The 27,045-nt window shown below is 36.2% G+C and overlaps 1 protein-coding gene across 1 annotated transcript; it reads left to right on the top strand.

Annotated features, from left to right (window-relative positions):
- Positions 1 to 359: 359 nt before the first annotated feature.
- On the top strand, positions 360 to 3,809 carry LOC128661627 (serine/arginine-rich splicing factor 9-like). The gene is made up of 2 exons (XM_053715859.1): positions 360 to 454; positions 2,809 to 3,809. Exons 1-2 carry the CDS (start codon positions 360 to 362, stop codon positions 3,320 to 3,322), a joined length of 609 nt encoding a protein of 202 aa, XP_053571834.1. The 3' UTR covers positions 3,323 to 3,809.
- The last annotated feature ends 23,236 nt before the right edge of the window (positions 3,810 to 27,045 follow it).

The raw sequence follows: 27,045 nt of genomic DNA, 5'->3' as shown, positions 1-27,045 counted from the left end.
ATCTTCCATGGCTTTAAAGGTGATGGGAGAATCATCCCAGATGGCAGAGGCTACAGGGGATGGGCTACTGGAAACATCTGAATCCTCTTCCATGTCATCTATATTGTTAGATGGTATTAGGGGAGATCCCAATTTCTGCTTAAGTCTATCAGCCTCTTTGAAGAAGGCAGTCACTCCCTCCTGGGATTTCTGAGATACCTTCTGTTGCTTATCATTCTTAGTACCTTTTCTTTGTGACATTTTGGTAAAGCCACAGTGTCCTAGGCTAGATGGCAAAGCTTAGTCGTCTCAGGGGATGTATACGTATTATACTTGAAGTACGTTTGACTTTATCTAGCGCGCCCCACTCTCCAGGGAAAATGCCCTCACAGGGCGATGCCGGGATTGTAGATTTTGACACTGCGCCACACCGCTTCAATCCAGGCCTTGTCTCTTCTCCACTTGTTACTGTGTTGTACGGCTAATGCAAGAACTTTTTAGGCAAAAGTAAAAGAACTGTCGTGTTCCTCATTCATTCCTAACAAATCCATCTGCGTGTTTGTTATTCTTTGGCAGGCTGAGTAGGATATATAAGTTGCGTTTAGCACCCGGCTTGTATCAGGAGCCTCAATGGTCAGCCGTTCGCTCCGCCTCTATTTTAATGTTTTTATGTTATATTTGGTACACATTCTTTTTCTACTCTTACTCTTTACGCAAGGTCTTCAGTCGAGCTAACCTGCATAGCGCAAATTTAGTTTGCCCTTGTACGGTCACGTTTATTTTCAACTTGTAATACTGCATTAAAGTTTTTGCGATTGTGATATTATTATTGCGACTAACGCTAATGATAGCGTGCCACTTGTAATCTAGCCCTTAATTGGAACATCAGGACAGAACTGTATCCTTTGCTGAAAGGTTTATCTAGGTAAGCTTAGGAGCAGCAAAGAATCTAGGTTCTAGCTGCTGATTGGTGGCTGCATATATATACACCGATTGTCATTGGGTCACCCATGTGTTTAGTTAGAAACCAGTAGTGCACTACTGCTCCTTCAACAAATGATACCAAGAGAATTAAGAATTGATAATAGAAGTAAACTGGAAAGTTGTTTAAAATGGTATGTTCTACCTAAATCATAAAAGAAAACTTTCATGTCCGTTTTATTCAAATAGTGTCTAAAATGAAATTACAAAAAAAGAATTAATCATATTCAGAAGTTGTAAACAATTTAAAACATCTTCTTCAGCAGAAACATCTGAAAACAAATCTAGCAGAGTATTACACTAAAGTTAAAAAAACTGCAGCTACACAAGCAATAACGAATTAAGAATATCCGTGTGTGTGTGGGCTATCTGTGTGTGTGTCTGGGGGCTATCTGTGTGTGTGTGTGGAGGCTATCTGTGTGTGTGTCTGGGGGCTATCTGTGTGTGTGTCTGGGGGCTATCTGTGTGTGTGTCTGGGGGCTATCTGTGTGTGTGTGGGGGGGGCTATCTGTGTGTGTCTGAGTGTGTGGATGTATGTGTATACTGTATAAGTATATCTGTGTGTGTGTATATTATATCTGTGCACTGTGTTTGTGTGGTAAAGTGCATTGCCCCATTTATTTTAAGTATTTTTTTATTCTGGGTAGAGGCGCGCACTGTTATTCTGCCTAGGGACCTGCACTTGCTGAGGCGGCCCTGGCATCTCTGTAATGTTCTTGTTATCATAAGAAAACACATAAAAATAAAGCCAGTTCAACTCAACTGTTCCTAATTGTCAGCATAATTCTTCATTATATACATAAACCGTTGTTCCAATAGTACAAATGGTATATTGTAATATTTACAATGTTATAGTGCTCCACTTTAGTGGATTTTTTAATTTAAAATGTTGTGCATTACCTTAAATTATTTTTTTTATTTGTAAAATATGTGGGAGCGGAGATTGGGCGGGGTTGGGGGCAGGGTTGGAGGTGGGGATAAAGGGGGGCCCCATTTTGTCATCCTGCCTTGGGCCCCGCAATGGCTAGGGCCGGCCCTGAGGAGGCATAAACTAATAAAACCTTCAGTAATTATTGAGCACACAAAATCATTAAAGGGACACTGTACCCAAAAATGTAATTTCGTGATTCAGATTGAGCATGAAATTTTATGTAAATTTTGAATTTACTCCTATTATCAAATTTTCTTTATTCTCTTGGTATCTTTATTTGAAATGCAAGAATGTAAGTTTAGATGCCGGACCATTTTTGGTGAACAACTTGGGTTATTCTTGCTGATTGGTTGATAAATTCATCCACTAATAAAAAAGTGCTGTCCAGAGTACTGAAACCAAAAAAAAGCTTAGATGCCTTCTTTTTCAAAAAATGATAGCAAAAGAACAAAGAAAAATTGATAATAGGAGTAAATTAGAAAGTTGCTTCAAATTGAATGCTCTTTCTGAATTACAAATGAACAAATTTGGGTTCAGTGTCCCTTTAAGCAAACTCTGTAAAACTCCCTTTTACAGTGCAACAGAAGTAGAACAGATTCCTTTAGAGGAAAAGCAAGTATTAAGTAGAATGCATAACAGGATCCATAGAGGAACTGCAAAGCTGAACTAGAAGTCTGTCCCTAGAGTATCAGAAAAAGTAAAATGCTTGCAAAATAGACACTTAACTAGTGTTAAAGGGACATAAAACTCATATGCTAAATCATGCAGCATAACTGTATAAATCTGTCAGAAAAATATGTAAAAAAGGAAGATAGGGACACGAGGAGGACAGTGAGAAAAAAGGAAGGCAAGCATACCGGCTGTGAGAATGGTTTGTAACGCTCAGTAAAAATTCCAAAAGCAGCCTTACTCTGAAGCACAAGGAGCCAAGATGAAGAGGATGCAGTCTTTGGACGGAATGGATGTGAATTTGGCTCATGTCGTCTACGGGTCGAGTTTACACGGCCTTTGCGAGGCTCTGGTGGTGGTGGCGGCGGCGGCGGAGGAGGAGGTGGTGGTGGTTATGGGGCTCCCAGAGGAAGAAATGGCCCCCCCTCTCGTCGGTCAGAATTCAGAGTAATTGTCACAGGTCTTCCCCCATCAGGTAGCTGGCAGGATCTGAAGGATCACATGAGAGAAGCTGGTGATGTCTGCTATGCTGATGTACATAAAGATGGTATGGGAATTGTTGAATTCATTCGCAAGGAGGATATGGAGTATGCTTTGAGGAAACTGGATGATACTAAATTCCGGTCGCATGAGGGTGAAACCTCCTATATTCGTGTTTGCCCAGAACGAAATGCCAGCTACTCAAGATCAAGATCCCGTTCTAGAGGGCGTGACTCTCCATATCAAAACCGCCGCTCACCCTCCCCTTTCCGACCGTACTGATCTGTAACCACAGGGACACTTTCTATGGATATAATTCTAAAGCCCATCTGCTTTGAAGTTACATTCCGCACCTGATGGATTTCATCACCTTTTGTCTTTTTTAATTTTAATTTTATTTATTTTTTTAAAGAAATGTGCTTCTGGCATCTGTTTTAAAAACATGTTTACCCCACCAGTTTCTAGTTTTTCAATGTGGGCATACAAGACAAGAATATGCCTAAAAGGATGGATGGCTTAATTTTGATCTGTGCATTAGTGTGTGGATAATGAATATACTGTGACTAAGGGTGAAGCAAAATAGTGGCACCAGGACAAGCATAAGGGAATATGATTGTCCAACTTTACCCAATCTATTAGAAAAGATGTGTGAAATTAACTTTTTAATCCTGCTCAAATTTGTATGTTTTTTTTTCCTTTTTATTATAAAAGTGTTTCAGTTAAATAAAGCATCTGTAGCTGTCCTATTAAAGTCTTGATGCTGTGTTAACATTTAAAAAAAAAAAAAAAAAAAAAAGGAAGATAGTTTACCTCAAAATTTCTTTGGCAAGTTGAAAAAAAATATCCCGTCAGCATCAGCAGTGCTGAGGTAATGCTTTGCTTTTGCTGTGATCTCATGAGATTTCATAGAACTTACTTAAACTGAATAGGAAAATAACATGACTATGCGGCCTTTTTATCATATGTCTGTTGGACCTGATCCGACACTGCGGATCAGGTCCAACAGACATCGCTGAATGCGGAGAGCAATATGCTCTCTGTATTCAGCATTGCACCAGCAGCTCTTGTGAGCTGCTGGTGCAACACCGCCCACTGCAGACTTGCGTCCAATCGTACTCGATCGGGTTGATTTCCAGCGATTCCTGTCCGCCTCATCAGAGCAGGCGTACAGGGTTATGGAGCAGCGGTCTTTAGACCGCTGCTCCATAACTTGTGTTTCTGGTGAGTCTGAAGACTCGCCAGAAACACGGGACCACAAGCTCCTTACGGAGCTTGATAAATGGGCCCCTATGCCTGCACATCACAGATGCACACTCCCTAGCTTGTCCTGGGACAAGCATCCTGACAGGCTGCTTAAAGTCTCTTTACTGTGGGGTGTAAAATATCTTCTTTTTTTTTCTATAGAGATTTTCAGGTGATATTTTCTAGTCATCTTTCCCTTTCATGTGCTTCAACATTTAAGTATCATGTCCCTTTAAATATGTGATCAGTAACACCCCTTTACCAAACTCTTCAGATGGACAATCAGGAGATGATGCATATGAACTGCTAAGAGACTTAAATAAAGAAAACCTTTCGGTGGTGGGCACATTTATGTTAAGAAACTGCTGTATTAGGCTGTTTGATGTACCCAAATTGTGAAATGTATTTATGTTTCCTGAGGGATATGGAGGTGGAGAGGAGTTAATAAAAATTATTTCAACTAAATATGTGATCAGTAGATCTCCCACTTAAAGGAACACTCAAGTCAAAATTAAACTTCATGATTCAGATAGAGCAGCAAATTTTAAACAACTTTCTAATTTACTTCCATTAACAAAATGTGCACAGTCTTTTTATATTTACACTTTTTAGTCACCAACTCCTACTGAGCATGTGCAAGAATTCACAGCATATACGTATATACATTTGTGATTTGCTGATGGCTGTCACATGATACAGGGGGAGTGGAAATAGACATAACTTTGCAATGTATTTAACAAAAATCTACTACTCATTTAGGGCGTGATCCGATAAACGGCGTAGTTTGCGGCGCAAGCGCGGGAACCCGCGTCGCCCGCAGTTTCAGCTCGCAACTTGAGCTATCCCATATACGGCGCCGTCAGATGCTAAAGTGCCGTAAGTCGGATAAACCAGCGATGTCCAGAAATCTGCGCAAGTACAAATTTCTGGCGTTGCCAGTGACTTACGGCACGTTAGAAACTGCCGGCGCCTACAAAACCTGACTAAAGTCTAAATCACCCACACTGTCTAACACACCTCCTAAACATAGCCCGACATGTCTAACCCTCTATCCGCTATCCCCCCTCACTATCCTAACAATAAAAAATGTATTAACCCCTAAACCGCCGCTCCCGGAGCCCGCCGCTACCTAATAAAGTTATTAACCCCTAAACCGCCGCCAGCTATATTAAATCTATAACCCCCTAAAGTGAGCCCCTACCCCGCCGCTATCTATTTTAAAATTATTAACCCCTAATCTAATCCCCCTACCCCGCCGCCATCTATATTAAATTGTTTAACCCCTAAAATACTAAACTATCCCTACCACTAAACCTAAGTCTAACCCTACAAATAGCCCTGAAAAGGGCTTTTTGCGTGGCATTGCCCCAAAGTAACAGCTCTTTTGCCAGCCCTTAAAAGGGCTTTTTGCGGGGCATGCCCCAAAGAATTCAGCTCTTTTGCCAGCCCTTAAAAGGGCTTTTGGCGGGGCTTTGTCACAAAGTAAACTGCTCTTTTGCCTACAATCTACATCCCCCTACACCGCCGCCATCTATAATAAATGTATTAACCCCTAATCTAATCCCCCTACACCGCCGCCAGCTATATTAACTATATTAACCCTAATTATATTAGGGTTAATATAGTTAATATAGTTATTATATTATATATTAACTATATTAACCCTAATTATATTAGGGTTAATATAGTTAATATCGTTATTATATTATATATATATATATTAAGTATAATAACCCTATCTAACTCTAACATCCTAACTAAACTCTTATTAAAATAAATCTAATATTAATATTATTAATTAAAATATTCCTATTTAAATCTAAATACTTACCTATAAAATAAACCCTAAGATAGCTACAATATAATTAATAATTACATTGTAGCTATGTTAGGGTTTATATTTATTTTACAGGTAAATTGTTAATTATTTTAACTAGGTATAATAGCTATTAAATAGTTATTAACTATTTAATAGCTACCTAGTTAAAATAATTACCCAATTACCTGTAAAATAAATCCTAGCCTAAGTTACAAATACACCTACACTATCAATAAATTAAAAAAACTACAAATATCTATCTAAAAATACAATTAAATAAACTAAACTAAATTACAAAAAAAAACAAACACTAAATTACAAAAAATAAAAAAAGATTACAAGATTTTTAAGCTAATTACACCTATTCTAAGACCCCTAATAAAATAATAAAGCCCCCCAAAATAAAAAAATTTCCCTACCCTATTCTAAATTAAAAAAAGTTCAAAGCTCTTTTACCTTACCAGCCCTTAAAAGGGCCTTTTGTGGGGGCATGCCCCAAAGAAAATTGCTCTTTTGCCTGAAAATAAAACACAATACCACCCCCCAACATTACAACCCACCACCCACATACCCCTAATCTAACCCAAACCCCCCTTAAATAAACCTAACACTACCCCCCTGAAGATCTCCCTACCTTGTATTCACCCCACCGGGCAGAACTCTTCATCCGATCTATGTATTTAACTATTACTATGTATTTAACTGAAGGTATAAGGTTACATTGCGATTTAAATCCCAGGAACATTGTCTGAATAGTAAAGAGCAGATATTACTTCATAATAAAATTTGCATAATTACCAGACTAGGGGCCAGATTGTGTGGAACGCAAACGTTTGCGCATGAGCGATAAGGGGTTACCGCTGGTATTACAAATTGAAAGTAAACGCGATCGCTTGAGCTCAATTGCGAATTACACTAGAATTGCTACCGTAACAAACAGTTAGCTCTGGTTAACTGTTTTGCGAAACTCAAAAGTTTCACAAAACACATCAAAAATATATTACAATGTATAGTTACACTCATAATAAAACTATCTAATACAAATTATTATAACAAATAATGCACACAAAAGTTAAAGCTCAAAGATATGAGACCACTTAACTTAGAGATACATACATCTCTAAAGATGGATATGTGTGTGTGTATATATATATAAATATATATATATATATATATATATATATATCTGTGTACATATAAATGTATGTATTTATATGTGTATTTATTTATTTACAGACATATATAAACACATAAATACATATGTATACATATACAGACATATATAAATGCATTGTAGCCCTTTGCAGTTAAGTAGATAAAAACATGATAAAGCATATTTATGCAATATTTTTTTTAATAAAGGTTTTAACTATGTATTTATTGTAAATATTTGTTATTCCAATGTTTTGCACATAGCAGAATATGTTCTAAGTGTTTATAAATATATATTCATATATATATATATATATATATATATATATATATATATCTCAAAATAACAAGAGTATTGCATTGAGCAATATTTTATTGTACTAACTATACATTTATAAGAGTTTTCAGAAGAATGTCTTCCTTTTTCAAGTCTGAAGCAATTCACATGAAAAAGGAAGACTTTCATCCGAAAGCTTGTCATCTTATAAATGTATAGTTAGTCCAATAAAAAAGTATAATTGCTTAATGCAATACTCTTGTTATTTTAATATCTAAATCTTTTGACTAACATGCAGGACCGCCACTAGAACTTTTGGGGCCCCTGACTTAACCATTGATCAGCCCCCCTTCCCTTTGACATGTGCAATTTGTGACCAAGTGACTAAAACGTATATACACTTTATTCAAACTTTAGTCAAACTTGGAAATGTTGTAAAAGTTGTAACACAGAAACACACAGACACACTCATACACTGAAACACACACTCACACATACGGATTCACATATAGACACTCTAGCAGACACGCAAAGGACCACACAAACACACTCAGACACAGAAACCCACACAGACACTCAGCACTTGTGTACATTGACCTGACAAGTAATGAGGTAGACTACAGTTTTGTCAAAAAAAGAGATTTACAAAACAAAATATGGAGTTCTGATGATCTTTTTGTCAAGGAAGATGCCAACTAAATGATGACAACAGCATGCAGTGGATGAAAGGAAGGGCCCTGAACTGCCTAAACAATAACTGAAAGGTGTTAGGAATTATTGTTAGCGTAAGGAGCGCCATCTTGTTCTTGGGTGACATTTTGTCTTTTGCATCCATCTTGTAATGATTAAACTTTATTATAATGGGTTATTCTGTAGTGAGAAATACATGCTTGTTATTTTATTCTGCAAAGCAAGCTAACCTTGTAAATGTTCCTGGACCTAGGCCCAGGAGAGTATTATCTCAATAAGATGGTCAAACGACCTTGTTGTCTTCGCAGATGCATGGCTTATTATGACTATATAATGTTGTTCAGATATTGTTTATGAGCTAGTAAATTTCCAGAATCACACTGTGTTTAACTGTGTAAAATGACGCGGTCATAACGTGTCATCACCTTAACCCTATATGCTGTTACTGAAGTCTATAAGACATGCTTGCACTGTTCAATAAAGATGAATAGTTTTTGGATCATTGCTGCGTGGTCTGATTCTGTTCTAAGGATATCCTTATCAGATAATCTACATCTGCTTCAGGTGGTACAGTGGGCCCGCAGCTTCGGCCTGACCTGACACTCCCCCCTGAAACCAACACCTTACAAAAGGTTAAATGGTGGATTGGTGACTTCCGGAAAGGTCTCATTAGTCTCAAAGTCTGTAGAATTATGTGAATAATCAGTAGTAAGGTCAAAATGTCCTAAAAAGGAAGAGACAATGGACACATACACACAAACTCAAAGACAAACTTGCACATACACCCAAGGAAACACAGACAGAGACAGCCTCAGAAAACACACAAAGACATACACACATACACAGAGACACCCACAGAAAACACACAAAGATATACACACACACAGAGACAACCACATAAAATACACAAAGACATACACACACCCTCGCTGAGACATCCACAGAAAACACACAAAGACATACACACACTCTCACAGAGACACCCACAGAAAATGCACAGACATACACACATTGTCACAGAGACACCTACAGAAAACACACAGACATATGCACACACCCTCACAAAGACATTTACAGAAAACACAAACATACATACATACACATACATACACACCCTCACAGAGACATCCACAGAAAACACACAAAGACATACACACCCACCTTCACAGAGGCATCCAGAGAAAATACACAAAGACATACATACACACACACTCACAGAGACGCCCACAGAAAAAGCACAAAGACATACGCACACACCCTCACAGACATCCACAGAAAATGCACAAAGACATACACACCCACCCACACATAGAGACCCACAGAAAAAAATACATACACACTCATAGAGACACAAACAAAAGCACAAAGACATAAACACATGTCTGCACATTGCATCCCCTAAATCATGTAACATGCATGATAAAAAAAATTGCAGAAATTAAGAGATCACTTTATAAAGAATCATATTTGTAAATGTGCAAACAAAATAATTCTGTGAATTCAAAATTGTACATTAATGATCTGGGTAGATGGCTAGATAAAGAAAAGTACTTTTGAAAGGTTGACATATGTTTGTTTTTTCCCCCCCTTTTCCCCAACCAAGAGCACCACTTCAAATATGGTGTACAAATGTTCCCATCTGTCAGCTGTACTTATGGATTTTGAAAATGCTGTACTCTATATGGTCTTAGTGGAACCATAAGCTGTGGTACTCATACCATTAGATCTGGTTAAATGCAGGATTTAGACTTGTTTGTATGATTTCAAAATTAATTCAGCTGTAGTGTAAACTGAACAGTGTTAAGTTAACCTGTCTCATTTCAAACACTAACCAATCTTAATCTGAGGGTATAACATTTTATGCAGATGTAAACATCTTAGATAAAAGGCCTCCTTGCATCTAGAAAATCCATTAAAAAAATCTGCCTAAAGGGCACCTACCATTTGTGTATTGAGGAGGAAACATTTCTGCATGGCTTTAAATATATAATTTCTACATTGTCAAATAATCATAAATACACTGCTGCATATTGCTAAAACAAAATGTGTTTTTATGGACCCCTGGCCCCACCATACAACTACCGCACTGAAGTTACAATCCAAAACTGCACAAATAAATAAAAAAAAAACATTTACTAAGTAAGTCCTACCTCCTCTGCAAATGAAAGTGATCTGCAGTCTGACTCAGGCACACACTGTACAAACTTAAGTGCCAAGTCTGTCTCACACTGTGCATAGAGGTTTAGTGCACACTCAGAAATCCTCTCAAATGCTAATGCTTTACTCCTTGTAATAACATATCCCCCGCTCAATAGCACTCTGCTGTATTACCCTCTGGTGGTTGCCAAAATAATAAAAAAAAAAGTTGTTCTTGCTTCATGGGGCCCCTGGCACATTGTACCCCTGAAAGGAGTAACCCCTGTCACCCCCTGATGGCGGCCCTGCATGGCTACTCCAATCAACGTGTAAATATCTATACCTATATATAAATACCATCAGATATATGTAGAAATATTTATCTATCAATAAATAGAACATATTCTGTTATGAACATTTGAATGTGAAATATTAATATTTTCATGTCAGGTTAGTGCACATGAGAATATATGATCGGGTTTGCACGCAAGTAGGGTGTTATTCTTTTTTTCTCCATTAACTTCTGTGGGGGAATACGTGAACAAGCACGCAATATTCTAAGTTTGACTTTTTGCGCTTATCGGGTTAGCGCAAGCGAAAACAGTTTACTTTCAGCTCATAATACGAGCTCAACCCAATGAGCACAAAAAGATTACTTCTAGCGCAATTAACGCTCAAGCGGGATTGTTAAGTAGTGCTCTACTTGTAATCTGGCCCTAAATAGGAAAAGACTTATTAATAACGTTCTTTTACAGGTGTATGTACCTTGACTACGATGTACCTAAGAGTGAAGAACCTGCTAATACCCTGTGGGCTATGTTACTGCATGAAAATATCTTCACTTACTTAAGATGCACCCACTCTACCATGCTTAAAGGGACATAATACCCATATGCTAAATCAGTTGAAACTGATGCAGTATATCTTTAAAAAGCTGACAGGAAAATTCTGATTATCCTAATATTATGACGGAATAATCTAGTTTTTATTAAAGAGACAGAGACGAGTATTTTGCTATTCTTTTCCTTTAACTACTCAAATAGCATTTTTAAAGTATAACAGATAACAGAAAAAAACTGAAAAATTTAAAACATAACCAATGACAGATAATAATACAGCAGTCAGTTAGTACATATCCAACCAGATAACATCATAGTCCTTTAAACTGTGAGAAAACCGTTAAACCTCCTCTTTTCTATTTGGTGATAATAGGAACAGTAACATGGGAAACAAAAAGAAGCAAAAGTCAGAAAAAAGACAAAATATGCTGAAGATCAGCAGGAAGAAAAAACTGGAAAGTTGAAGAAACTGGAACATCTTGAAAACTTGAAACTCTTTGAAACTGCAGAAGTCTTTCCTCTTTTGAAACTCCGGAAATTCTGAGACGATGGTACCACTTTAGCATCCTGGATTAGATGGGGGTTGAACTGAAATATATATAAATAAATAAAACAATCAATAAAATAATCAAATGCAATTATTTAATTAACTGAATGATAATAATAAGGGAGGGATATAGAGGTGGGAAAATACTCGTCTCTGGTCTCTTTAATAAAATCTAGATTATTCCGTCATAATATTAGGATAATCTGAATTTTATTACAAGGACAAAGACTCCTATTTTGCTAGTTTAAAGCAAATAAAATAAAATCAAGATGCCAGATGGTGTGGAATAGAAGAAATAGGTTTAAAATAAAACTGACGAAAAATAGAGTCAGAAGACCAGTCTGCAGCATTTAAAATATCTTGTAATGAAGCAGACTTATATAAGGCCTTAGAAGCAGACGCTCCTTGAATAGAATGAGAAGAAAAAATAGGATCCACACCAGCTTGCAGCATAATCTACTTGACCCACCTAATAATAGAAGAAGAAGTAACAGGTAAGTAAGGAGGAGAAAAAGAAATCAATAATTGTTTAGCATTAGAAGATCTTAAAGAAAGAGTTTTAGACTCATACGGCTAGATTTAGAGTTTTGTCGGTAACGACCCGCGTATCTAACGCTGGCTTTTTTTCCCCCGCACCTTTTAAATACTGCTGGTATTTAGAGTTCACAGAAGGGCTGCGTTAGGCTCCAAAAAGGGAGCGTAGAGCATAATTTACCGCCACTGCAACTATCAATACCAGCGGTGCTTACGGACGCGGCCAGCTTGAAAAACGTGCTCGTGCACGATTCCCCCATAGGAAACAATGGGGCAGTTTGAGCTGAAAAAAAAACCTAACACCTGCAAAAAAGCAGCGTTCAGCTCCTAACGCAGCCACATTGTTTTCTATGGGGAAACACTTCCTATGTCTGCACCTAACACCCTAACATGTACCCCGAGTCTAAACACCCCTAACCTTACACTTATTAACCCCTAATCCGCCGCCCCGCTATTGCTGACCCCTGCATATATTTTTTAACCCCTAATCTGCCGCTCCGTACACCACCGCAACCTACGTTATCCCTATGTACCCCTAATCTGCTGCCCCTAGCTATTTTAGGATTAATATTTATTTTACAGGCAACTTTGTAATTATTTTAACCAGGTACAATATCTATTAAATAGTTAATAACTATTTAATAGCTACCTAGTTAAAATAATTACAAAATTACCTGTAAAATAAATCCTAACCTAAGTTACAATTAAACCTAACACTACACTACCAATAAATTAAATAAATAAAATACCTACAATTATCTACAATTAAACCTAAATACTGGCGTTATCAATAAATTAATTAAATACAATACCTACAAATAAATACAATTAAATAAACTAACTAAAGTACAAAAAATAAAAAAGAACTAAGTTACAAAAAATAAAAAAATATTTACAAACATTAGAAAAATATTACAACAATTTTAAACTAATTACACCTACTCTAAGCCCCCTAATAAAATAACAAAGCCCCCCAAAATAAAAAAAAATGCCCTACCCTATTCTAAAATTAAAATAGAAAAGCTCTTTTACCTTACCAGCCCTTAAAAGGGCCCTTTGCGGGGCATGCCCCAAAGAATTCAGCTCTTTTGCCTGTAAAAAAAAACCCATACAATACCCCCCCAACATTACAACCCACCACCCACATACCCCTAATCTAACCCAAACCCCCCTTAAATAAACCTAACACTAAGCCCCTGAAGATCTCCCTACCTTGTCTTCACCACACCGGGTTCACCGATCGGTCCAGAAGAGCCTCCGAAGTCTTCATCCAAGCCCAAGCGGGGGCTGAAGAGTGACGTCCATCCTCCGGCTGAAGTCTTGATCCAAGTGGCGGCTAAAGAATTCCATCTTCGGGCAGAAGTCTTCATCCTATCCGGGCAGAAGAGTAGATCCGGACCGGCAAACATCTTCATTCAAGACGCATCTTCTATGTTCTTCCATCCAATGACGAGCGGCTCCATCTTCAAGACCTCCAGCGCGGATCCATCCTCTTCTTCCGACGTCCTAAAACAGAATGAAGGTTCCTTTAAGGGACGTCATCCAAGATGGCGTCCCTCAAATTCCAATTGGCTGATAGAATTCTATCAGCCAATCAGAATTAAGGTAGGAAAATTCTGATTGGCTGATGGAATCAGCCAATCAGATTCAAGTTCAATCCGATTGGCTGATTGGATCAGCCAATCAGATTGAGCTCGCATTCTATTGGCTGTTCCGATCAGGGCAAAGGGCCCTTTTAAGGGCTGGTAAGGTAAAAGAGCTTTTCTATTTTAATTTTAGAATACGGTAGGGCATTTTTTTTTATTTGGGGGGCCTTTGTTATTTTATTAGGGGGCTTAGAGTAGGTGTAATTAGTTTAAAATTGTTGTAATATTTTTCTAATGTTTGTAAATATTTTTTTATTTTTTGTAACTTAGTTCTTTTTTATTTTTTGTACTTTAGTTAGTTTATTTAATTGTATTTATTTGTAGGTATTGTATTTAATTAATTTATTGATAGTGTAGTGTTAGGTTTAATTGTAGATAATTGTAGGTATTTTATTTAATTAATTTATTGATAGTGTAGTGTTAGGTTTAATTGTAACTTAGGTTAGGATTTATTTTACAGGTAATTTTGTAATTATTTTAACTAGGCAGCTATTAAATAGTTATTAACTATTTAATAGCTATTGTACCTGGTTAAAATAATTACAAAGTTGCCTGTAAAATAAATATTAATCCTAAAATAGCTACAATATAATTATAATTTATATTGTAGCTATATTAGGGTTTATTTTACAGGTAAGTATTTAGCTTTAAATAGGAATAATTTATTTAATAAGAGTTAATTTATTTCATTAGATTTAAATTATATTTAACTTAGGGGGGTGTTAGGGTTAAGGTTAGACTTAGCTTTAGGGGTTAGAGTAGCGGTGAGGTCCGGTCAGCAGATTAGGGGTTAATACTTGAAGTTAGTTGTCGGTGATGTTAGGGAGGGCAGATTAGGGGTTAATACTATTTATTATAGGGTTATTGAGGCGGGAGTGAGGCGGATTAGGGGTTAATACATTTATTATTAGTGGCGGTGAGGTCTGGTTGGCAGATTAGGGGTTAATAATTGTAGTTAGGTGGAGGCGACGTTGGGGGCGGCAGATTAGGGGTTAATAAATATAATATAGGGGTCAGCGGTGTTAGGGGCAGCAGATTAGGGGTTCATAGGGATAACGTAGGTGGCGGCGGTGTGCATTCGGCAGATTAGGGGTTAAAAAATTTTAATAGAGTGGCGGCGATGTGGGGGGGGCCTCGGTTTAGGGGTACATAGGTAGTTTATGGGTGTTAGTGTACTTTAGAGCACAGTAGTTAAGAGCTTTATGAACCGGCGTTAGCCCAGAAAGCTCTTAACTCCTGACTTTTTTCTGCGGCTGGAGTTTTGTCGTTAGATTTCTAACGCTCACTTCAGCCAAGACTCTAAATACTGGCGTTAGAAAGATCCCATTGAAAAGATAGGATACGCAAATGGCGTAGGGGGATCTGCGGTATGGAAAAGTCGCGGCTGGAAAGTGAGTATTAGACCCTTTCCTGCCTGACTCTAAATACCAGCGGTAGCCCAAAACCAGCGTTAGGAGCCTCTAACGCTGGTTTTGACGGCTAATGCCAAACTCTAAATCTAGCCGATACATTTTTAAACAAGACACAACACATAGTTTAGGATGCTCAGAAAAATAAGGATAGAATATAGAAGAAGTCATAGTTTTAGTCCGTCTGGAAAGAGAAAAAATTACACCTTGAGGGGAAAACATTTTTGCATCATAATCTATAGCTTTAACATCTGAAACTCTTTTACATGACAAAAGACATAATAAAGTTGCAAGTTTACAAGTAAGTTGTTTAAGAAACAGATCTTTATTATCTGGCCAATTCCTGGAAAAAGAAATTAATAAATCAACATCCCAAAAATAGTTGTATTTAGGAACAGGAGGTCTTTTAACACGAATGGCTTTAAGAAGTTTGCAAATGGTAAAGTGTTGACCAATTGGAGCATTAAATAATAATTCATGTCCAACTGAAATAGCAGAATAGACAACATTGATTGATCTGTAAGCCAGACCAGCCTCAAAAAGAGAAGTAAGATAATTAATCCCTTCACTCAAAGGGGCTGAAATGGGATCCAGATCCCTGTCACTGCACCAGCAGATGCAGATAAATAACATTTTCTGGTTCCTGGTGCCCAGGAGTCCTGAAGGAGGAGTTTATCTCCTGACAAAAGACCTTCAGAAGACCAGGAACTCTTGAAATATTCCAGTCAATGAGCCGAAGAGAACCTGCAGGAATTAATTCGTGAAAATCTCTGTAGTGGCTGGTAAGGAGATTCTGTTGAAAGGGAAGAAGAACTGGTGGAAGGATGGACATTTCTAAAAGAATTGGGAACCTGAGCTGTCCACCAAGGAGTGATCAGAAGAAGGGATATTTGATTCCTCTTATCATAAGAAATTGTTTGAGGAATCATTGAGAAAGCCCAATTCTGAAGAAAGGCATCTGTTGCAAGTGCTGTCGGATCTGGTGTCCAACTGTAAAATGGGAGAAGTTGATAATTCAGACGAGAGGCAAAAAGATCTATTACAAATGGACCTCTCAACTCTTGAAGTTTGAGGAACAAGAGTTTGTCTAGTTTCCAGTTGCTGTTGTCTTTTAAATAACGAGATCCCCAATCTACTGCGTAATTGGAAAAACCAGGAATGTACTCCGCTTGAATTGATATATTTTGAGAAAGACATTGATGTATAAATTCCTTGGTAATGTCTGATAAAATTATTGAAGAAGTACCTCCTAGTCGATTCAAATAACACACTGCTGATATGTTGTCCATACGAAGAAGGATAGATATAGGAGAGTTGTTTCTGACAAAACTCGACTGCAAAGGAACCGGCAAGAAGTTCTAAACAATTGATATGAAGCTTTTTCTCTGAAAGAGACCATTTGCCTCCTGTAATAAGAGGACCAAGTCTGGCACCCCATCCGGAATTGCTTGCATCTGATTCTAGAATAATATCTGGAGATTTCCAAAAATGGCTCTCCCATTCCAAGCTTCTAAATTGGATAACCACCAAAGAAGTTCTGATCTTGCTTCTTCTGATAATGAAATTTCCTGAAATTAAGAATAACCTAAACGAAGATGTTGGATCTTCAATCTCTGTAATGTTCAATAATGAAGAGGAGCAGGGAAAATTGCTTGAATCGATGAAGATAAAAGACATATAATCCTTGCTAAAGACCGAATAGGGAAAGATTGTTTCTTGAGAAGATAATTTATTTCCTTCCTCATTTTCTTTATCTTGTCCATAGGAAGACAGGGTGGCAGAGACAGTATCTATTATAAAACCAAGAAATAATAAATTCTGAGAAGGAGAAAGGATAGATTTCTTGACATTTACAATAAAACCTAAATTCTGGAGAAGATTCATTGTAGTGTTTAATTGTTCTGAAAGAATAGTTGGATCTTGATGAAAAATAAGGATATGGTCCAAGTAAATAATAAGACAAACACCTCTCATTCTCAACCAAGAAACAACAGGTTTTAATACCTTGGTAAAAGCCCAAGGAGCAGATGATAGACCAAAGGGAAGACAAGTAAATTGCCAAATTTGATCTTTCCAAAAGAAACAAAGAAATTTCTTGAAATCTGAATGAACTGGAATAGTCAAATAAGCATCTTTGAGATCTAAACGGACTAACCAATCTTTGTCCATAAGACAATCTCTTAAAACATGAATTCCTTCCATCTTGAAATGATTTTACTCTATATAAAGGTTTAATTGTCTTAAATTTATTACAGGACAATAAGAACCTTCCTTTTTCTTTACCAAGAACATATTGCTGATGAATGAATTTGTTGGATCTAGAACTTGTTCTATGGCCTCTTTGTTTAATAAATCTAACATTTCTACATTTAGAAGATTGGAATCTGAAAGGGAAAACTTTAAAAAAAACTTTAAAAAAACTTTAAAAAATTAAATGGAAACCTGAGATAGTTTGAATTACCCAAGGGTCTTGTGTAATTAAAGTCCATTTTTTTATAAAAATAGTTAATCTGCCTCCAATTTTTTGTGGGGAAAAAAGTGTGTGTGTAAAGGTGAGAGAACTTACCGTAGAAAGGTCTTCTTGATGGGCGATACCTGAAGGATCTGTTTGTCCATTGTCTCCCTCTTGTGGAAAAGAAATTTGTATGGGATGTGGCAGGTGAGGTGAAGTTTTGAAACTGAGACCTGGACATGCCTTGGAAACGACTGGGGAAGGGGCCTCGTCCTTTCCCGGCCCTATCAAAAATGCTGTTAGTTTGTTAAAATATTTTCTTAATGTTTAACTGAATTTTATTTAAATAATTAAATTCATTGACATAACTGCTAAGTTTTTTGAGGCCACTTTCGCCAAAAGGCCATTAGCTTTAGGGCCCATTTTATTGGGGGCAGAAATTTTTGGATCGATGCGCTTAAGAATCAAATGCCTTCTTTGAGTAGCTATGGCAGTATTAGCATCTCCAAGAAGATATACAAGTCTTTGGATTCACTCTCTCATAGTATATGGATCTAAAAGAGATTCTTGGGAAATTCCTTCTTCTGAGATTTCAAAAAGCTTGGTAACAGGACCCAATAAATCTAATAATTTATCCTGACAGTTTCTCAAATATCTATCAGGACCTCTCTTAAGGTTAACATTTTTTTGTACCAATTAATTTTAAAAGATTAGTATCAATCTCTGGGGTAATTTGAGAGGAATGAGGGAGTTCAGGGGGTCTGGGACATTCTGCTTTAAGAATGAATGGTCTTGGCTTTTGTAGATAAAGGTCTTCTTACATTAAAGTCTAAAAATTTTGCTACCCTTTTTGTAGGTTGCCATTGTGAAGAACGAGGGTAAAATAAATCATCTGGGTCTAAAAATAAATCCCCTTTATTATCTAATAATTTAGGTTTAGATAGAGAAGACATTTTTATTTTTATTTTTTGGGATGTCACTAGATGATGAAGAGTCAGAAAAATTAGGAGAATTAGAAAAACAAATTATATCATCATCAGAATCATTAAAATCAACTTCTTTGTCTAAGTTATCATCAAACTGTTTATCAATATCTGAGTTAGAGGACTTCTGCAGAAACTGTGTCTGTGTGTACTCTGCGTTTTACATTTTTCTTTTTGAGTAAAGTTTGTTCAGAATCAGAGTCTGAATTATTGAGTTCATTCCTCTTAAAAGTTGCAGAGGTTATGTCTGAAGCAAGCAGACGTGATTCAGATTTATTTTTATTAAAAGATTTCTGAATATTTAAATGTTTTGACTTGCAAGAAGCCTTATTGGTTTAGGATTAATATCCTGAGGAGATTGAGCTTCATGAACAGATGTTATGGCAGATTGTATTTTAGACATCTGTTCAGTAAATTGTTGCATGGATTCTAATAAAGTCTGAAAAGACTTTTCAGGAATTTGTGATAAATTTTCATGAGACATTTTTTATAATACTAATAATAAATAAAGTTAAATATAATAATGTTATAAATGATTAATAAAAAAAAATTAAATATAAAAAATGTATAACCCTGAGGGGAATCAAACTTGGGACCTAAAATCAATAGAGCAGTAACAAAACCACTAAGCTATCTAGAATACCTAGAAATAGCTGTAGCTGCAAAGATATATAAAATAAAAATAAAAAAGCAACTTTTAAAACAAAACGTTAGCTAAAATAGTTGTAACAATATAAATGTAACGGTTTATCTGTCAGGAGTTGCAGTGAGGTAATGAGGGCTGTAAGGAGGGGAGGAAGAAGATAGAGAGGTGTGAAAATGAGTCCTGTGATGTCACAAGTATGGGAGGAGTTAGACCAGCAAAGAGAAAGCAAGATGGTGGCTGGAGATAAATTCTCAAGGCAGTACATAGCAGAAATAGAGGATACAAAGGATTAAAATGAATTAGGCAGCAAAATAAACTAAACAGAATGCAATAGATAAGGTAATAATTTGAAAAGAAGGAAAAGAAAGAAAAAAACAGAAGGTGAATAAAAAAAGAACATATATGTAATAATCATGAATAATTATGCTAAACAATAAAACCTTAACAGAAATTTTGAAATCATAATGAAATAATAAAATATATAATACAAACAACAAAGATAATAATATTTATTGCTCAACAATAAATTGTATACTTATCTCATTGAGTAGCAAAAAGAAAAGAGGAGGTTTAACGGTTTTCTCACAGTTTAAAGGACTATGATGTTATCTGATTGGATATGTACTAACTGACTGTTGTATTATTATCTGTCACTGGTTATGTTTTAAATTATTCTGTTTTTTCTGTTATCTGTTATACTTTAAAAATGCTATTTGAGTAGTAAAAGGAAAAGAATAGCAAAATAGATCCTTGTAATAAAATATCACCTGAGCATCTCTATGTAAAAAAGGAAGATATTTTACCTCACAATTTCCTCAGCTCAGCAGAGTAAGTTCTGTGTAAAAAGTTATACTCAACTGCTGCTCAGCTGCAGGTAAAAAAAATAAAAAAATAAATGAAGAAATGAACAGCAGCCAATCAGCATCAACAGTGCTGAGGTAATGAACTCTTTTACTGTGATCCCATGAGATTTGACTTAACTCTCATGAGATTTCATTGTAAACTTCCTTACACTGAATAGGGAAATAAGATGAGTGTGCATGAAAGCTCGCTCCTTCCGCTGTCCAGGGACAGGCATACTGATTTGTTGCTTAGAAGTCCTTTACAATGGGTTGTGGCTACTGAGAAACTTTTGAGGTAAAATATCTTTCTTTTTTACATAGAGATGTTCAGGTGATATTTTTTAGTCAGCTTTTTACAGCTATACTGTATCACTTTCAAGTGTTTAAACATTTGGGTATTATGGCCCTCTAACAGCTTCTGGAAAGACTGCTTCAAGTAGAGAGCCCATCCAGTGCTGTGCAAGCAACAGCAGAGGATATCACACAGTAATACAATGATGAGGAGAACACCTGTGGCAGGCTTTTTTCTCAGTCACTACTAGGGTTGCCACCTCAGCCATGTTTTCCTGGACACGTATGAGTTACACATGCTGCAGGGTGTGCATTGTGTGTATTGCGTTTCTGGACAACACTATTTATATTCCTCCCTGCATACCCTGCAGCATGTGTAACTTATAAGTGTTCTGTATTTTAAGGGACGGGTGGCAACCCTAGCCCAGTGCCCCATGCTCCCCTCTGTTAAGGGAAAATGGCTCTCAAGTAGGTCTGAGAACCCCCTTCAATGAAGAATCTAGATCAATTATGTTTTTCACCTTCCTCCTGTAGAGGCAAAGATCAGTCTGGGATACCAGATTGGTGTATTAAAAGCTCTTGGAATGTTGGGTACATTTGCCTCCTCCTAGTTCCCAGTAGTTAAAGGAACATGAAACCCAATTTTTTTTCTTTCATGATTCAGAAAGAGAATACAATTTTAAACAACTTTCTAATGTACTTCTATTATCTAATTTGTTTCATTCTCTTGCTATCATTTGTTGAAGGAGCAGCAATGCACTAATGGTTTCTAACTGAACTTATGGGTGAGCCAATAACAATCGATATATATATGCAGCCACCAATCAACAGCTAGAACCTAGGTTCTCTGCTGTTCATGAACTTGCCTAAATAAACCTTTCAGCAAAGGATAACAAGAGAAGGAAGCAAATTAAATAATAGAAGTAAATTGGAAAGTTGTTTAAAATGGTATTCTCTATCTGAATCATGAAAAATTGTGTGTTTCATGTGTGTTTCATGTCCCTTTAAAGTCCCAGGTTAATGGCTTGTGGAGAAATACATAAAATAATGGTATAGTTTGAATCTTCTGGGTCTCCTGAAAAACATTATATATATTGGGTGGTATTCTCAGTAAAAAAAATGACCTACAGTAGGGTCTAAATGCAAGCAGCATCTAAAACCTGCAAAACAGCTCAGCCTAGGGGTGGAAATGGCTCAGCAGTTAAAGGGTTAAATCATCATCCAAACAATCACACTTAAAATGTATATAAAAAAATTGTGTTTAATGTCCCTTTAATTAATTGCTTAGCTCTTTAAATAATATAAGAATTGAAAAAAAATCTGCCTGGAGAGCTCTCTGAGATGTTTGTGAATCTATGCCTCTGTGTGCTTCCTAACCCTGATTTGCCGTAAATACTAAAATGTTAATACAATAAAAAGACAGTAGACTAATGTATACATTACATTCTGCAATAATAATTTATTATGACATTCTCTGTTTGCTTGCTCAACATTTTACCCCTAAAAGATGTACAGTACATTAATGTATGTATAGTTTCGGTTGGTGTGAGATGCATTACTCTTACAGTTGATGAGCACACCAGCCAATTCCATATTCTAGAGAAAATTGGTTTGAGCAAATCAATTTGGTCATTGTTTTACCAGTAAATGTCAGTGAATTCTGCATAATGGACAAACTGTCAGAAAATATTATTAAAAAAGTACCATAAAAAAAAGTTCAAATTTTATATTGTCAAAGTCATCTTTAAAGAATTTAACTTTCATGATTCATATGGGGCATGCAATTTTAAACAACTTTCCAATTTACTGTTACCATCAAATTTGCTTTGTTCTCTTGGTATTATTTGTTGAAAGCTAAACCTAGGTAGGTTCATATGCTAATTTCTAAGCCCTTGAAGGCTGCCTCTTATCTCAGTGCATTTTGGCAGTTTTTCACAGCTAGACAGCACTAGTTGATGTGTGCAATATAGATAAACATTGTGCTCACTCCCGTGGAGTTATTTATGAGTCTGTATTGACCAGCTAAAATGCAAGTCTGTCAAAAGAATTGAGATAATGGGGCTGTCAGAAGATGCTTAGATACAAGGTAATCACACACGTAAAAAGTGTATTAATATAAATGTGTTTGTTATGCAAATCTGGAGAATGGGTTATAAAGGGATTATCTATCTTTTTAAACAATAAAAGTTCTGGAGTAGACTGTCCCTTTAATGCCACAAATATTCAACTGATATAATTTATTCATATAGTAAAATATTTGTCAGATGTTTTCTTATTTTACTTTACGGTAATTGTGTACTTAGCATTATAGAACTGGCGGGAGCTTTACTAAGGCATATTAATTTAATGGTCATAATAATGCCATCCAATATTTTTTTATAATCATTAATATTATAAACACTCGTTTAATAAACTTAAAATATATTAAGCTAAATATAAAGATGTTCCATCATCATTAAACTGCCATTGTATTATTTTGCATTATAAATACATTGTGAGAAAAGAGCAGAACAAATGTTAAAGGGGCACTGAAGTTTTTACTCAAATTGCAATAACAAAAATAAGAAAAACTAATAATAATTTTGGGGTTTCAAATTCATTTGATCTTTTCATTTCGATCTTTTTTCCAATGTTGGAAAATTGAGAATGGCTGTTATTTTGCTGTTGTTGTTGAAAAACACTAGGATTTACCATCACTAAAATAAATTAAGAAAACTGATGAATAGATACCTTTATTTTGCCATGGATTTATCGCTAACCTAAGTGCCTCTGCCCGTCCACGGCACAGCTCAGTTTTTTTCTATGAGGTGGCGTTTCCACCATTTAGCCAATAGCCATGCTAGCCCTTCGGCAATATGTCGTAGGCTTGCATAACAGTTGGTTAAGAGGTGGAACATTACCTCATTGAAAAACTGAGCTGTGCCTTGGGCAGCCAGAGGTGTTAAGGTTAGCGCTGAAGTCGTGGCAAAATAAAGGTAACTATTCATAATTTTATTTTTTAACTGATGAATAAACGTTGCTTTTATTTTTGGTAATGATAAATCCTATTGTTTTTGAAATGCTAGAATTTACCATCACTTTAACAAAGTGATCACAATAAACACACTTGAGATTAGATCTCCATTTTCTCATAGCGCATTTTGAACTGCAGATAATGGATACCAATCACTGAAACAACAAATAGGTTAAATAGGATAATGAAGTCTGCGTCTGTGTTTTGCAGTTGGATACAGGGGTCTTCAGGGCCGGACTGGGAATAAAAAGCAGCCCTGGAAAAACTGAAGACCAGCCCTATAATTCGTCGAGTGCATAGAATGTGCACACCTTATTTTAGTGGCATTTATTTACACAGTACTTATTTATTGCTATATTGCTTAATTTTATCTAGATGTTCAACCTTGCAAAGGAGTTAAACACATATTTTCAGTGAGCTCTGGTGCAGCAGTGGAATATTGGTCCAGAGCCGAACACAGCCACTGAGCCAATAAGGGGTGGCATATTTGCATAGCTGTGTTCAGCTCAGGATTTGCCAATCTGAACATGATTTTAATTATGATTTTTTGGCTTTTTTTAAAGGTTAAACAGACAAGTATAGTCAAGCAATAGTGCAATATATCCCTTTAATTCTTACTTCCACAATGGCTTATACCATTCTGTACACAGGATGAGTAAGGTTGTGTATGTTTTACTTGATGGGTGAAAATTACAGCCTATTCCACAATTTGGCTGCAGAATATAAACAGACACAGAATGTTAACCTTTGAACAAACATCTTAAACCAAAAGTAAAAAGAGTTTATACCAATTGCTCATTTACACAAAGAAAATGCTTACACCATTCAGCAATGTTTAGCTTAGCTTGTTATTATATAGTTGTTTTTACAAGTCCAAGAAGTTGCACTGACATCTTTTTGGTAATCTAGCAACACTTTGTATGGCATATGTGAAACCACCACAAATAAGTATCAGAAGCTTTTAATACTTTTTTGCCTCATCATAATTTAGCAAATACATATCACACACACACACACACACACACACACATATAGACACACAGACACATAGCATACATACACACATATACATACATATAAACACACAGACACATAGCATACATACACACAAACACATAGCATACATACACACAAACATATACTGTACATATATGTAGACATACAGACACATAGCATACATACACACATATACATACATATAGACACACAGACACATAGCATACATACACACATATACATACATATAGACACACAGACACATAGCATACATACACACATATACATACACACATATACATACATATAGACACACAGACACATAGCATACATGCACACATATACATGCATATAGACACACATACACATAGCATACATACACACATATACATACATATAGACACACAGACACATAGTATACATACACACAAACACATATACATACATATAGACATACAGACACATAGCATACATACACACAAACACATATACATGCATATAGACATACAGACACATAGCATACATACACACAAACACATATACATACATATAGACATACAGACACATAACATACATTCACACACACATATACAACATGATACATTTAGACATACAGACACATAACATACATACATGCACACATATACATACATATATACATACAGACACATAGCATACATACACACAAACACATATACATATACACATATATATATATATATATATATATATATATATATATATATATATATATATATATATATAGACATACAGACACATAGCATACATACACACACACAAACACATATACATACATATAGACATACAAACACATAACATACATACACACACATATACAAACATCATACATTTAGACATACAGACACATAACATACATACATGCACACATATACATACATATATACATACAGACACATAGCATACATACACACAAACACATATACATATACACATATATATATATATATATAGACATACAGACACATAGCATACATACACACACACACATATACATACATATAGACATACAAACACATAACAAACATACACACACATATACAAACATGATACATTTAGACATACAGACACATAACATACATACACGCACACATATACATACATATATACATACAGACACATAGCATACATACACACATACAGACACATAGCATACATACACACATACATACATGCACATACATAAACACAAAAACACATACAGGCTCAGCAAAAAGAAATAGAAATACAATTACACAATTTAAGGTAAAAAAAAATTAAAAAACTCAACATGCTCTCTAATGTTGCCATATATATATATAATTTATTTAATTTTTGTCACAAAAAAAGACTGTCTGGCTGCTCATTTGGAAAACATATACACTTAAAGTCTCTTCTCAGGGAAAAATGTAAAACAACTGAAGCAAGTATACAAACAAGCAGACTTGCTCTGAGCAGGAAGAGTCCTCAGTCTGAGGCTGGGGATAAGGCTGAGTGTTCACCCATGCACGCAGCACACATGGGTTTTAACGTAAGATAAAAAACAGACCTGGCAAACTCAGCTGCATCTACCGTCTTTTCAGTAGCTCATTTTGTGAAGTGTCAGCGCTCCTGCCTATAAATTATCTGCCCTTAGTGCTGCTGCTGCTGCTTCATGGTAAATACACTAACTGAACCGCGCAAGGGAAAAGAGAAGGGGAGGGAGGGGGAAATTTCCTGTTAGGCAGTTTAAAAGATCGGTACTGTCAGACACTGTATATTACAGCACCGCTCTGTGGTAGTTATGTTATTGTTCTATTTCAGAGCTGCAGTAGAAGATCTGTGCCGCGCTCCGGTTTCCCGCCACAAATGCTTAAAGCCTTAAAACAAAATTACTTTAATAGAGAGCACCCCTTAGAAGTGCAACTTCTAAAAGGCTTTCTCTAAGGACATTTTTTTATAGTCTGCGTAGCAAATAGCCATATGCACAGCAAAGTGAGGCAGAATCATGAGTGTGTCACTGCGTGTGAGTTTGCCTCGCACCTCCTTGTATGTGACCAGCCAGTCTGATCCCCAGATGCTGCGACCCACCGGGAAAAGTCCCGGCGTCCCGGTAGCCCAATACGGCCCTGGGGGTCTTTATGATGTGTTAAACAATATGAATATCATATGTATATGGTCGTCATGGGTATACTGTGCAAGTTTGATTAATAATATATATATTTTTTTCCTATACTTTTTATTGTATCAAATGAATCCAATACAAAGCATGAATCCAATACAAGCGCTTGTAATTTCTGACCGAGGATTGGATTCTGATTTGCTGATCATTTGAAGAAGAAAGTAGCTACGTAACGGTGTGGGGAGTTCGGCTGACATATTTACCTGGTATTAGAGAAGTTATCAACGGTGATTAGTACAAGAAGCAAGGCGGCAAGGCAGAAGGGGTATAGTGCAGGCGGATCTTCGTTTTTTATTTTTCAATATCAAATAA

The sequence above is a fragment of the Bombina bombina genome, chromosome 5 (assembly GCF_027579735.1).
Source record: "Bombina bombina isolate aBomBom1 chromosome 5, aBomBom1.pri, whole genome shotgun sequence".
NCBI classification, from domain to species: Eukaryota; Metazoa; Chordata; class Amphibia; order Anura; family Bombinatoridae; genus Bombina; species Bombina bombina.
Note: the sequence above shows the minus strand (reverse complement) of the source record. Positions and strands in the feature narration are given on the sequence as shown.

What these genes read in the sequence shown, in the direction of transcription:
- LOC128661627 (XM_053715859.1), top strand. Translation starts at nt 360, where the DNA reads ATGCCCTCACAGGGCGATGCCGGGATTGTAGATTTTGACACTGCGCCA. An exon ending in TCTCCACTTGTTACTGTGTT is followed by an intron (nt 455 to 2,808) that starts GTACGGCTAATG and finishes CTTACTCTGAAG; the next exon opens with CACAAGGAGCCAAGATGAAG.